At 47.7% G+C, this 14,247-nt stretch overlaps 1 protein-coding gene across 4 annotated transcripts in view; it reads left to right on the top strand.

The window, feature by feature from the left end:
* Positions 1-1,501: 1,501 nt before the first annotated feature.
* GRM8 (glutamate metabotropic receptor 8) overlaps positions 1,502-14,247 on the top strand; it is a 737,764-nt gene continuing 725,018 nt past the window's right edge. Inside the window, exons 1-2 of one of the 4 annotated variants that reach the window (XM_059396474.1) lie at positions 1,502-1,866; positions 13,408-14,232. In XM_059396474.1, the coding sequence (XP_059252457.1) occupies positions 13,723-14,232 (510 nt within the window). In that variant the 5' untranslated portion in view covers positions 1,502-1,866; positions 13,408-13,722. Of the gene's footprint in view, positions 1,867-2,308; positions 2,742-3,291; positions 3,410-13,407; positions 14,233-14,247 lie in introns of those variants that run through there. The other 3 variants (XM_059396472.1, XM_059396471.1, XM_059396473.1) reach the window with 3 other exon arrangements.

The following is a 14,247-nucleotide window of genomic DNA, read 5'->3' on the forward strand; positions in this document are numbered from 1 at the left end:
GAGGCAGCAATGTGCCTGTAGGACACCAGTTCTCCGCAGGTGATGATCAATAGCAAAAGGAGAAAAGCAGGCTCATTAGGCACTTCTCCCCTGAACAGCTCACTTAGCCTTGTCAGGCCTCCAGCTATGCTGTCCTCATTTCTGAAATGGGCCCACCAGAATGCCAGGGTGCTGCCTTCCCTGCTTGTCCTGGAGCAACCATCTACTTACTGGGCCCACAGCTTGCCTCTCGCAGACCCTGGAGACCATCGTGTGGTCAGCAACCCTGTGGGTTCAGAATATTTTCAGACTTCCTATGCCTGCCCCCTCCTTCAACTCTCCACTCTCCAAATGTATTAATGCATACATAGTAAAGGGTTTAGTAAGAGACTCAGACAGCCCGCTGTGACCTGTGATAACTGCTAAGACCTACACACTGGTCTGCAGTTTGGAGTGGGTGGTGGGCTGTCTGCTACAGAAATCAGGCTGCTGAGTGAGAAATCACACTTCTGAGAAGAAGGGAGCCCTGCCAGTTGGTAAGTCTCCCAAACTTCCTGCAGACACGTCACTGATGAGTCCACCCAACCCCTAATCTAATCTCTGTATCAGGAGTTCTTCTAGCACCTTCTCTGCTCCAGGCTGGGCTGCCTGCTGGTCACTGCCTTCAAGACTGTGCTACACATTCATTGTGGATTGAAGCTCCCGTTAGAGGACAAGGGACGCAGCCCATTTTATTTCTCCAAAGCCTCCTTCTTCCCTCCAGGTGGCTGCGATCACAAAATGATCCCACAGTCAAGCCCCCTCCTGTGAAGATGGGAGAGGTTAAAGGAATGGGAATGGGAAGAGAAGGGAGTGAAAGGGGAAGAGGTCTCCCGAGCTGGAAACCTGTAGATTCTTCTAAGGGACAAAGAGGGTGGTTTTACGAAACAGCTGTCTCCTCCGTGGAAACGTCACACACCGATGCCAGTTTTGGGAAAAGCAACAACCCCCTGGAGAAGTGTGTGCGGGGTTTGGAAGCCAGGCAGCTCTGCTTTCTGGCTCTAGCACTTTGCAGCTGTGTCTCTAAGCCTCGGCTCCCTTCTTCATCCCTGTTAATTTATTACTTCCATCCCCTCGCAGAGCTGGTGTGAGAATTAAGGAAGCCTGGACAGGATGAGGAACACAGGATCATGCAAGAGACCTGTCCGCGTAGGAAGTTGAAATTCCCTGCGGAGATGCCGAATGGAGGAGGAGGAGCTGCCTCGCGCGGGGGTCTGTCCGCCCGGTCTCCGTCCTCGCTGTCTCCCACCGCCCGTCGCCCTGTCCCGCGGCGTTCCCACGTCGCCCGCTGGGCGGCGAGGAGTGGCGGCCGCTGGCTCTCGCGCTCCCCCGCACCGCGGGCGGCCGGGGGCGTGGGCTGCAGTGGCGCGCGGCCGCCTCTAGATGGAACTTTCTCACCAACACAAGGCGGCGCCGGCCGCCGCTCCCCCGGCGCGGGGCGGCCCGGGGCTCCCTCTCGCGCGCGCGCCGGCAGGTGCGCGGTGCCCGAGCGATAAGTGCGGGGAGGGCCGCTGGACCGCGCACGCAGAGCCCGCGGGTTTCCCACGGCTGGAGGCGAAGGGAATCCCGAGGTTCCCCCTCAGACGCCGAGGAGCCGCGCGGCGCGGGTCCTCAGGAGTTTCCCGCCCCGCATCGGCGGCTGCTAGAATCGGCTCCCTACCACGACGGTCCCCGTGACCGCCCGCGCCCCCTCCTGCGCAGTGCCCGCAGCGGGACCGTCCTATGTCCATGCTCGAGCTCCGGGGGCTCGGTAGAAGGCGCCCCCCAAGACCCTCGGCAGCGAGGGTGGGGGAGACAATCGCCGGAGCCGCGAGCAGGACAAATGGCCGAACAGCGGCGCCGCGTGAGGTAAACTTTGCAGGGGAAACCGCGCGGCTGGCGGGCTTTACTTTGCGCACCCCCGAAGAGAAAGCGTGCGGCGACACTTGCCCTCGACCATGTATTCTTCACGGTGACCCTCTCCGGAGCTGTGCTCCTGAAGGAGGAGCCCAGGCTCGCGGTCCCGACTGCCGGCTCCGCGTGGCCGTCGTGCGGCGCCTTCCCGCGCGGGTTCGGGCTCGCGGCGCGGTCGGAGCTGCTCGCTCCCTCACAGCCATATTCTTCCTTCCCTCCGCTCGCACTTCTCCCTACCTCCCCGCCGCTCCCCACCCCCCACCGAGTCTTTGGGTCCTCCCTTTTCTGTTGGGGGCGGGGCGGGTGCGGGGAGGGGGTGCCTTTTTTTTTTTTTTTTTTTTTTAAATCAGAACTAGTGGCATTTCTGGTCCCGGTGTCGCTGCGGGCTCAAGTGATGTAGCGCGGAGGGGAATCCGTCAGCCGAGCGTCCCTCTCTCCGCCCGCGCCAGGTTGGCTCAGTGGCACCGAAATCCAGGGGCTCCCGCCCCTCGGGGTTCCTCCTCCTGCTTCCCGAGGAGACTGGTTGGCGCGAAGCGATTGGCGATCCCGGACGCGATCCCGGCCTTGGCTCCCCGCGCCGCGCCGGGTGAATGGCCGCGGGCGGAGGATCGGGAGGCGCCGGGCGCAGACCAATCGCGGCCGCCGGTGGGAGTATTTGTTATTCACATGGAAGACACTTGGCGCCGGCCGGGCCAGCTCAGCCCCCTCAGCCCAGAGACCAGCCACAAGTGCGGCCGCGGTGCGTGCCTCGCGCGGCGGCGGCGGCGCCGCTGACATGGAGCTGCGGGCCCCCCGCGGGCTTCCTCACCGCGCCCTCTGCGGGGAGCAGGGTAAGACGCGCCGAGCAGCCGAAAGAGGAAAAGAAGAGCAAGTGCCGAACCACGGGGAAAAACGCCCCCCGTTCCCCGAATTTCCCCCCAAAGGTGGTGCTTGCGGAAAAAGGAGAATTCCCCCTATTTTATTCTCCTTCCCGTTTTCTTCTTTAAAACCGTTCAGGACAGCCAGGTGCACCGTTTCTTCTCCGATCACTTTTGCGATTTGTTGATTCCTGGGCACAAGTCAGTGGCCTTGCACACCCAGAGTTTGGGAGAGAACTGGCAGGCGGAGGTGACGGGAACGGGGGGCGAGGGAGAGTGGGCACCAGGGGGCGAGGGGCTGGCCGGGCATTGGAGCTTGATTGGGTATCTGTTGATTTTACGTTGCAAAGAACAAGGCAGCCACCCCTCTTGTCTTCCCATGATTACATTCCAGTGAAGAGGTTCAGGAAAGAGGAAGGCTCAGCGTGGAACTCCCAAGGCTTGGAGATGTGATCCCCCAAAAGTTTAGTCGGCGAATGAGAGACTGAAGGGTGTCGGGAAGGGGGGCAGGAGCGCCTAGGGTGCTCTGATGGGGCGTGCGGCGGCAGGATTTTAAAGCGCTCTCCCTTGGATTGCCTGCCCTGGGTGACCTCCTGGACCTGCCCTCGCGGAATCCGGACTTGCCCCGCCGAGATGACGAGGTACCTCCGTTGTGCAAATCTAACGGGAGGGATTTCCGAAGTTAGAGGCTTCCGGGATGAGTCGGGGTAACCCCCGCCTTCTTCAGAGCGGGGCTGGATGAATATCTAACCAGAATCTAGGGAAGACCGGAGTCGCGGGAGAAGCCTGCTGATTTGGGGGTTCTCGAGAACCCCTCCATCCCTGCACCTCTGCCCTGAGTTTGGTATTTTAGGAGTTAGCCCGGCGGGGTTGGGATTTCCGTCCCCCTCCTCCCCACCTTTGTGGCTTTTGGGAAAACACTGGAGTTCCTGTCCTGTTGGGGGTAGGGGAGAGGAGGAATGGTCTCAGGGATTTTGAGTTTAAAGAGCAAAGGCAGATGCGCCCGACAGCTCCTCGGAAGCACCTGAGGCCAGAGTGGCCCCAGTTTCAGGCGGAGGGGCGCGGGCGTGGGCGCGGGCGCGCGGGGCAGCCAGGTGGGGCAGGGGTGCTCGGGGTCCCGCCGCGCTCAGAGGCTGGATCCCGGGGCGTGCGGGGGGACTAGGGCGGCGCTGGAATACCCCAGCGGCGCGGGAAAGGCAGGAAAAACCAGGTACTTCTAAGGCCCTGGGCTCTATGCAGAGCCCGGGTTCAACAGCCAAAGGAACCGTGAAGGAAAAGGAAGATGCAGCGGGGAAGAGGGGAGCGGGGGCGGGGTGAGTGGCTGCCGGCTGAGATAGAGGTAGAGATAGAGACAGAGGTAGAGAACCCTGTGAGCCACGCGGATAGCGAGCCCATCTGCTCTGCCAAGCAGCTCAGAGATCCCTTGAGGTTCATACAGTAGGTGAAAATATGACCGAATCACCGAAAACCCCAAAACAAAACCCAAAGCAAACAAAAAACCTGTCTGTCTGACATCCTCCCTTGGTGCAAATGAAATGCAGAGGGGTGTGCAAGTCGCCCAACGGCGCAAGACGGCACCCCCACGCTTCCCTGAAGAATTGTTTTCCTTGTGCTCCAAATTGCAGGGCCTGGGGCCAGAGAGGGTCTGTGCTCCCAGGATGGTGGGGGTGAAAATAGACCCACCCGCCAGCCGCAGTCACCCAAGCCCCTCAGTCCCCGAAGCTAGTCCTGCTGGGGAAGGGAATGCCCTATTTGCCATTTGAGGGTGATCCTTTCCTACAGAACTGACGACATGGGAGTCTCTCGAACACCCAGGGATAGGCTACCATCTCAGCTACTACCGCGATTGAGTACAAATCTTGCCAACTGACAGAACTGGAAAACAGGGCTGGTGGTGGAGATATTGACAAGAAATATAAAGAGTAGAAATGCATTCTGATAATAGCTTATATTTGCTTGAAAGAAAAAAAAAAAAACACAAGAAGGGAAAGAGCCACCAGCAGGTAGATCTTGGATAAACAGCTTATTGCACTTGACTGTAATTTCCATTTTCCGTTATGAAATTGTTTGTCAATAATTGCAAATGGCTACAGAAACCACTTTAGTTTACCTTGGTCACTTGCTTGTGAATAATGTCTTGAAAAATCTCTGTAGGAGACAGAATCAGCTGTGTGAAATTCATTGCTCAGTTCTTGAAAATATGTGGCTTGATAATTGTGAAGAGAAAAGCCTTATCCATTGGGGAAATGAGTAAGGTTTTTAAATGCAATTTTCCCATTTTGGAGTCAACTACAGGTTGCATCATACCTGAGATAAAGACAGCCTTCTTGCTTTTAAATCCCGGATATGGAGAGCAATAGCTCAGGAGAGGCTCTTCAGGAGAGGATTTACCCAGAATAAAGAAAAAGATGCTGAGAACACAGCTCTATATGGTTATTTAGGCTCAGTATGTTCTATTTGGTTTGTGCTGGCTAGTTCTGTCCTACCTAATTTGCTCTCTTTGCAAATTATGAATATTTGAATAATTCTAAAAAACATCTAAACACAGGGCACCTGGGTGGTTCAGTGGGTTAAAGTCTCTGCCTTCGGCTCAGGTCATGATCTCAGGGTCCTGGGATCGATCCCCGCATCAGGCTCTCTGCTCAGTGGGGAGCCTGCTTCCTCCTCTCTCTCTGCCTGCCTCTCTGCCTACTTGTGATCTATCAAATAAATAAATAAAATATTTAAAAAACCCCCATCTAAACACAAAAGGAATAGATAAAAGGAAGAGTTGAGTTTCTGTAAGTGTGACAAAGTTAGAGGTCTGGGGAGATGTGCTCTTTTCAAACTTAGCTGAGCAGGTTGGAGCTGCTAAGGGGCTGATTTAATTGGTGTTTATGCAGCAGACAACAGGCTGACATTCACGACAGCAACATTGTGTGCCAATCTTTGTGTAAGAGTGTTCCATTGTCTTCAGGCATGAGGCACAGTACACTGCACACACAGACGCCAGCTCATGGTAGCAATGATGTTTTTCGTTCTAAGTCTCTTTCCTACTGTCTTCCTCCTATGGTTAGAATGCCCCCCACAAAGAGGACCTTGCCTTTACTCGGGAGAGTGGAGTTGTTCTGTTTCAGTGTCTTAAAAGGAAGATGCTGCATGGTTTTATGTTTTAATTGGATCCATAGCAAAGACCTGGCCACATCTCCTTACCTGTAGAATAGGCTGGCTTTTGAAGGTTCAGGAAACTATTGCTGTTTTCTTGGTAGAACCTGATTGGACATCACACATGTGGTTTTCTTGCAAAGGACAGTTATTCCATCTTGTTCCAGGAGAGGATGTGAACAGGCTCAGTCAGCTGAATCACATTGTTTTTTATCACAAGAATGGGTTTTCTGTATGCTAGGAGTTTAGATTTGATTTCCATTTTCTTTCCTTTCATCTGTCCCTCAATCCCTCCTTCCCTCCCTCCTCCCCTCCTTCCTACCTCTCTCTCTTTTTATCTTCCTTCCTTCTATCTCTTTCCCTCCCCACTCCCTCCCTCATTCCCTTCTTGGCTCAGAAAGATGTTTTCTTTGCTTTTCATTTCTACTTGGTGCTTTGACAAGTTGTGATGAACTTATTCACTGACTAAGGACCTTGAGCATGATGTATTATACTAGGACCTGCCTTCTGAGTGGTAGGCATTGCTGTTGGAATGATTAGAAGGACACTGCTGAGAGGCTACTGATTCATGATAACTCCTGGCTTTAACTTGTTACATTACTAGTTTTAGAGACATTTCTTTGGTAAAAAAATTATGGATCTCTTGGAAATTGTCTTATAAATGCAGATGTTCCAGGTGGGGGATGATGCTAATGCATCTTTAAGTTTTGGTACTTGTCAATGAATTACCTCAGTCCCTAGGGAGGGCCAAGATAATGGGAGAATCAAGTCTTAGGAGTGTGACTTATAGGACACATCAAACACTGAGGGAGGGAAGAGATACAGGTCTGGGGGAGGAAAGTGCAGGTGAGCACAAGTGGGAAGATACAGGAGAGCCCAAGAAGAACATGGGGGAGATTATTGAGCTGTTGCCAATTTTATACTTTTCCAGGCAAGATTATGTCTAAAGATAGAAATCTATTGGCTATTTGTTGGCTAACTTTTCCAATGGTAATAACCCTTTGTGGTAGAAGCTCTGTGTTATATATATATTTTTAAAGATTTTATTTAAATAAGTAAATATTTGACAGAGAGAATAAATAAATATTTGACAGAGAGAGATCACAAGTAGGCAGAGAGGCAGGCAGAGAGAGAGGAGGAAGCAGGCTCCCCGCTGAGCAGAGAGCCCGATGCGGGACTCGATCCCAGGACCCCGAGATCATGACCCGAGCCGAAGGCAGCGGCTTAACCCACTGAGCCACCCAGGCGCCCCGAAGCTCTGTATTATATATTGTATACAACTTAGGAAGGTTTCCCACTGTCCTCTTTTCATTACAGAAGAATATCTTGTCACCACTTCCTTCAGAATAGCTGTTTAGATGCTCCAAGTGTCCACGTCAGATGCTGCACTTGCGCTGACTTCCTCTGGGGTCCTTCTTTCCAATTTTCCTCCAGTCTCCTTTGATTCCTTAGACATATGATTTGTGAGGGTCTGGCCGGCTTTGAGTGTGATGGTAAAGTGGTTTTTTCAAGTCTTCTAAGCACAAAACACTAGTAAAATCTTTGAATTCCAGGACTAATTGTTAAAGTAAGGGATAATTGTTAAATTAATGTATCCCTGTACATTCTTAAGCACTTGGCAATTTGTAGAATACTTTTACATACATTATTATATCATTTGACTTCACAGTTTTGGGAGGTGACAGAAACCATTCCTCAGTTTAGAAACAGAGAAACTAGTTCCAGGTGAAGTGACTTCCCAACGCCACATAGCAAATACTGGGTGGTCGGGGGAGGAGTGAGATTAGAATCAGGGACTTCTTGAACCCCAGGATACCACACTCATGTGCACATTGTCTGTCACGGTCTCCTGAAACTAAGGGGCGTAGAGTGAGGGAAAGAACATAGCAGTAGTCCTGCATTTGAGTTCTGGCCCAAGATTTCGGACACATTCATATGATCTTTCTGTTTTTAGTTTCCTCATCTCCCAAATGGGGGCTGTGATACCAATCTTACAGGTGTGTTTTGTGAAGGAAATGAGATCATGTGTGTGAGGCTCTAGGTATAGTATGGGCATTCAGTAAATGTTGGTTTCACTCACTTTCCCTCTTCTTATATGATATATACATACTGTAAGAGTGGCTTCTCATTACTTTAACTGTGGTCTTTTTATGCAATAGCTATGTTATTGGGAAAAGAAGCTGCACAAATTGAATTCTACTAAATCAGATTGCATTTTAAATGCATGGGGGATTTAGCTATTTAAAGGAAACCTGTGGTGAATTCTTTTGTAATGCAAATAATCACCATCTAATTTATCTGTTTAGTAAGTTGAGCTTCTCATGTATCAGATTTTCTTTTTTTTTTTTTTTTTTTTTTTTTTTTAAAGATTTTATTTATTTATTTGACAGAGAGAAATCACAAATACACTGAGAGGCAGGCAGAGAGAGAAGGAAGCAGGCTCCCTGCTGAGCAGAGAGCCCGATGCGGGACTCGATCCCAGGACCCTGAGATCATGACCTGAGCCGAAGGCAGCAGCTTAACCCACTGAGCCACCCAGGTGCCCCTATCAGATTTTCTTAATATGGGGTTTGCTTGTACAGAAGAGTTTTCACAACCCTCTCTCACTGATGGGAAAAAGTCACTCAGCTTGCAAACAGAGTCAGTTATTGTGTTGAGCTGGCAAAGCCTTGCTCTGGTGTTTGAGCATAATCTCATTCCCTTATTATTAAATAATAGAATCTCAGAATGGGAAGCTGGAAGATACCTTAGAGATCATATGGTCCATCTCCCTCATTTCACAGATGAGGAAATGGAAGCACACAGAGGTGAAGTGGCATGTTCAGGTCATCAGCTAGTGACCGTCAAACAAAGATCCAATTCCAGAGTTGTCAGGGGAGGGCTCTGTCTGGAGCCCATCCTCACTCTGGGACACACCCTCCCCCGAAGTTTCAGGGCCATGCACACATCTGATAGCATAGGAGATCATAGACAAATGTGATCCGTTTCCCAAACAACTGAAAAGAGCTGCAAATATGGGCAGTTTCAGGTGAAACTGCTAGATTTGCAATTTTGAGTTGATGACAATATTCAGCTTAACCTTTTTGTTAAAGAGCTGAATGGAAGCCAGCCTAGGGATGCTGTTTGGCCTTTTTATGAAGGGAAAAAAAAAATCACAGTTCTTGGCTAATTAGATTCCTCAGTGAGGATTTTACCATATCATGTCTTAAAAGCACTTGCCAAGTGTTGGAGGAAGACCTGCTAACAGACCTGAAGGGCCCTATGTGGGATGCTGGGTTTGTTCTCATTGACAGCAGGCTGGCCAGGAAACCTGGTTTGTAGCAGGAGTTTGGATAAACTCTATCTGATATCCTCAGCCCTTTGAGGGATTTGGAAATTACCCTGCTCTAGAAAATGCCCCCAGATTGTCTTCTCCTAACTTCTCCATTATTTTTCTTCAAGAGCTATCCATTGAAGATCTACATATTTCTGAAAGATTTCAGTGGAGGGGAAGGGCCTTCATACTCCTATGTCAGCCAGTCTCTGTAGCACTGAGTGCTTTCTGAAGGACAGGATCCACCTTGGGGGCCTGGAGATTTTGACAGCGGTGCCATTTACTAGCTTAGGGCTTTGGGTCATACTCAACCTTTCTGAGCCTTCTTCTCTCATTTCTGTAAGAGCTAATGATGGGTGGGGTGTATGAAAATTCATGAGTTACTGTGTTATACACTTGGGTCTTTGGTACAGAGAAAGTATGTAGAAAACAAAGAGAAACAGAATTCCGGGTCCTTGAGGAGCTGTCCTTCCTGCTGGCCTTTCAGGAAAGAAGATCCCTCTTAGGAGGTCCCAGACTCATGTTCCAGCCAGAGGCCTCCTCCCTGGTCCAGCAGGGACTTTTGGTGAAGTGCCTAATTACGTATGATGTTACTTGTACCTAACCCTGGCCAGGAGGGAGAGAACCTGTAGGGCTTCTAGGGTTAACGATTAGGCCTCCTCACAGGTTGTGAAGCCCTTGCTGTGGACTGAGAAACAGTGTAAGGCGTCTGCTCTCCTTGGAGGCTGATTTCAAGATTGCAGACCTCACACCTCCTTGAAGAAGTCCATTAGCAGGGCGAGGTTTGCACCCATTCCCAGAGAAAGGTCCATTTGAGAGAAAGACTGTTTTATTCTAAGCCAAGCACAGGACACGAAGGAGAGCTATTTAGTTCGGTTATATGAAAAGGTCATTATTTCTTTAAAACTCATTGACTTTAAGAAGGATGAGTTTAGATTAAAGTTTACAAGAATTGCATAACAGTAAGATTAGGCAATGTAAGATTATACAATGAAACTGAATTTATGTGGTTTTCTACAAACTTTGAAATTTATTTGCCCTTAAGATTTATTTTATTTTTTTTTTTTTAGAGATTTTATTTATTTATTTGATATACAGAGATCACAAGTAGGCAGAGAGAGAGACAGAGAGAGAGGCAGAAGGCTCCCTGTTGAGCGGAGAGCCCGATGCAGGGCTCAATCCCAGGATGCTGGGAGGATGACCTGAGCCGAAGACAGAGGCTTTAACCCACTGAGCCACCGTGGCGCCCCTTGTCCCTAAGATTTAAAAGGAAAACTAAACCTTTCAGTTGTTGAGAGTCTGATTTTTATGACGTCATATCAAATTTTGAAATAACTGCAATATTTCAGTATTTTATAAATGGTTCTGATTTAATTTAATGTTTGAAAAGATTTTATTTATTTATTTGTCAGAGAGAGAGAGAGTGTGAGTGAGTGCACAAGAGGAGGGCAGGCAGAGGGAGAAGCAGGTTCCCTACCAACCAAGGAGTCCTGTGTGGGACTTGATCCCAGGAACCGGGGATCATGACCTGAGCCAAAGGCAGATGCTTAACCGACCGAGACACTAATGCGTCCCCTGATTTCAATTTTAAAGTGACAAAATTTAGTAAAAACCTCACCAACTGGGCAAATATAGAAAAAGATATTCTGTCTTGATGGAAAATGAGTTACAGACTAGATTAGCAATGACAGCTCTTGTTTAGTGAGTACGTAGCCTGGACCAGGTGCTGTGTTTCTGTGTGTGCTGCATGGCAGGTTCTGGGTTCTGTCGTCCCTTCACCAAAAAGAAACCCAGGCATTTGAGAAGTTATGCACTTAATTCTATGTTGCAGGGGAGGGAACTTAAGCAAAAATTCAAGTGAGCTGTCCAATCAATAATAACCAAAATGGAACATCTCATTTTCCATTTAAGTGCATTCACCCATCAAAGAAAATGATTCCTGCCTCGCTGTTGCTCATCCCCAACCTTTCCTTAACTTAAAGCTCTAAACAGACTTTTGAGATGCTAAGGAAACTAAAACATTATTTCAAACACAAATACTTTTATAAGAAACTCAATTTTATTCCAGGACTATACAGCGAGTGGAACTAGGTTGATGCCACATAAGCAGGGAAGGATGATTTGTAATTAACAGATGGACTGTTTTTATGTTTGTATAATTGAAAACCATTTACTCTTTTAAGTATGTAGGAGTGGCTTGGTGTAATGAAGAAAGGCTGGTCTTTGGAGAACAACAGGTGTCCTTCCCCTTCCCCCTTAAGCATTTCTCCTTCACATATCCCATTTATTCTGTGCTCTGTCAGAAAGGATATGCTAAGGGTCAGCCTAGCCATGTGGTCTTGGTCTCAAGCTCTAAATTAGTGGTCAGAATTAATGAGGTTTTACTGTCTTATAGCTGGTCTTCCTTGTGAAACTGTAAAACATAATCCTACATCTCTTAATGGGTGGTTGATGTAATTTATGGTCCATCACTTAAATGGTTTTAATCCAGAAAGTCAAGTTGACTTTCTGAGTGTTTCCTTTTGTGGAATGGCCGAGGTCAGGCTATTGTCAAATCACAGATTTTCTGAGAGAGAAGCAGCTGCTAGGAGAATTGAACACGAGGGAATATCAGTCAAGTGGTGAGAAAAATCAGAAAAGGATGATTTGGGGGATAGAATGGAGGGAATCTAGGGTTTAGCCTGTGTCAGGAGGCCAGGAATGCTTGTCACAGGCAGAATAGAACCATCTCAGCAGAGTGGGCCACTGGCTGTATTTCTGAGTATACTCCAGTGTATGCACAGAAATCCAGGGCAGTGGGCTATGATGAGCCAGCCCTCTTTCCTAACCCAAAAGTGAAAGAAGTGTGGCTTTCTCTGAAGGCTTTTGGACATATGTTCAGTTATCCTCTAGGGAGGCAGTATCCTTCCTTTGGGACAGGGAGGATAGAAGGAAAATTTTATGAACTGGAAATTAAACAAGTGAATGCAAAATACAACCAGATGTTGGCTGGCTAGGTTTGAGGAGAATTGTCCAAATTTCAGGTTTTAAACATATATATATATATATATATATATATATATATATATATATGTTAGAAACGAGCCTTAGATGAACCATCCTACCAAAACAAGTTGGTGCTGTTTATTCGCTTAAATATAAGTGCGTTTCAAATATCAGATTTTCTTATGTTAAGTTAGTGCTTGGTTTCAGTTAAACCTCCTCAAAGGTCCTTTGAAAGAACCTCATGGAATTCTTTAAGATTGAAGGTCCTAAACTTTTTCTCTAGATTTGCTGGTTAGCTGTTTTCATTTTAGGTTATTTCTAGCCTTGATGAAATAACTGGTTTCCCCCCTGAGTTAGACAAAATTAAGAAGCTCTTCAATTGATCTCCAGCTCTGATTTGCTCCTTGTGATTCAGGGATCAAAGAATGTTTACTTTCAGCACCGTGAGAATACCCATTGCTTCCACCCCAACAAATTCATAGGCATATCTTCATATTCATAGACATATAACCCTCCTCATGTGTCTCTTTTCAAGTCTTTGTTTTGTTATCAGAGAACAAGAAGATAAGTTATACAAAATAGCTGACATTTTATTTTAAATCTTTTCATAATCTGTAAGATGTATTTTGGGTCTTTTGATTTCTTTCTTTTTTTTCTTTCTTTCCTTCTTTCTTTCTGTGATTGAATAATCACTTTTTTCCCCACTGGGAAATCCGAGGCACCAAAAAATGTCATTAACAGATGACTGGCTTGTTGAATATATCACAGAAAATAAACTTACATTATGATTTCTTGGACACCATTTAAATGCTAAATTCAGACAACCGTAAAAAGTAAAAACAGACTTGAAAAGAAATAATGCCATCAATCACAGGATTTTTACCTGCATGGAAATTGGATTTATTGAAATAAAATGGTAAATAAAAATACTCTGTGGCTTGGGAGAATCAACCTAGTTTCTGATACTTTTCTGTTTCCCTTGTTCCAAAAGTGTCATCAATCTCTCTGTTTGGGTGCAGTGCAGCCAGGTGTTCAGAATCATAGGGGGACAAAAAAAAATTAGTTTCTTACTAAATAGGGGAAATGAAACAAACAAACAAACAAACAAAAAAGAGGTTGGTATAAACAGGGCTTAAAAATATGAAAAATGTAGACCCGTTGAACTGAACCCTCTTTTTCCCTTCCCCTGCCCCCCAGGAATAATTCTGCTACAGGGCTGACTTCAAGGACGTGAATTGTTGACCTCATCCCACCTTCAGAACCTCAGCTGTTATTCTAATTTTTGCACCATTCCAGGCAAGTTGACTTTGTATGGAAATAAAATTGAACCTTAGGGGTCTGATGGAAATTCACTGTGACCTTCAAATCAAGAAAACTTGCTGAAACCCACAGAGCCTTTTCCCCCATGGGCCCTGATGGTAGCCTCCAGAAGGTGCAGCCTCTGGTGGTCCCCCTTCTTCTGTGGCAAGAATAAACTTTGGGTCTTGGGTTGCAACACCACCTGTGGAGAAAATGGTATGCGAGGGAAAACGATCAGCCTCTTGCCCTTGTTTCTTCCTCCTGACCGCCAAGTTCTACTGGATCCTCACAATGATGCAAAGAACTCACAGCCAGGAGTATGCCCATTCCATACGAGTGGATGGGGACATCATTTTGGGGGGTCTCTTCCCTGTCCATGCAAAGGGAGAGAGAGGGGTACCTTGTGGGGAGCTGAAGAAGGAAAAGGGGATCCACAGACTGGAGGCCATGCTTTATGCAATCGACCAGATTAATAAGGACCCTGACCTCCTCTCCAATATCACTCTGGGTGTCCGGATCCTTGACACATGCTCCAGGGACACCTATGCTTTGGAGCAGTCATTAACGTTCGTGCAGGCATTGATAGAGAAAGACGCTTCCGACGTGAAGTGTGCTAATGGAGATCCACCCATTTTCACCAAGCCTGACAAGATTTCTGGTGTCATAGGTGCTGCAGCAAGCTCCGTGTCCATCATGGTTGCTAACATTTTAAGACTTTTTAAGGTAGGTAAAGGCATT

This window comes from Mustela nigripes, chromosome 4 (assembly GCF_022355385.1).
Source record: "Mustela nigripes isolate SB6536 chromosome 4, MUSNIG.SB6536, whole genome shotgun sequence".
NCBI lineage: Eukaryota > Metazoa > Chordata > Mammalia > Carnivora > Mustelidae > Mustela > Mustela nigripes.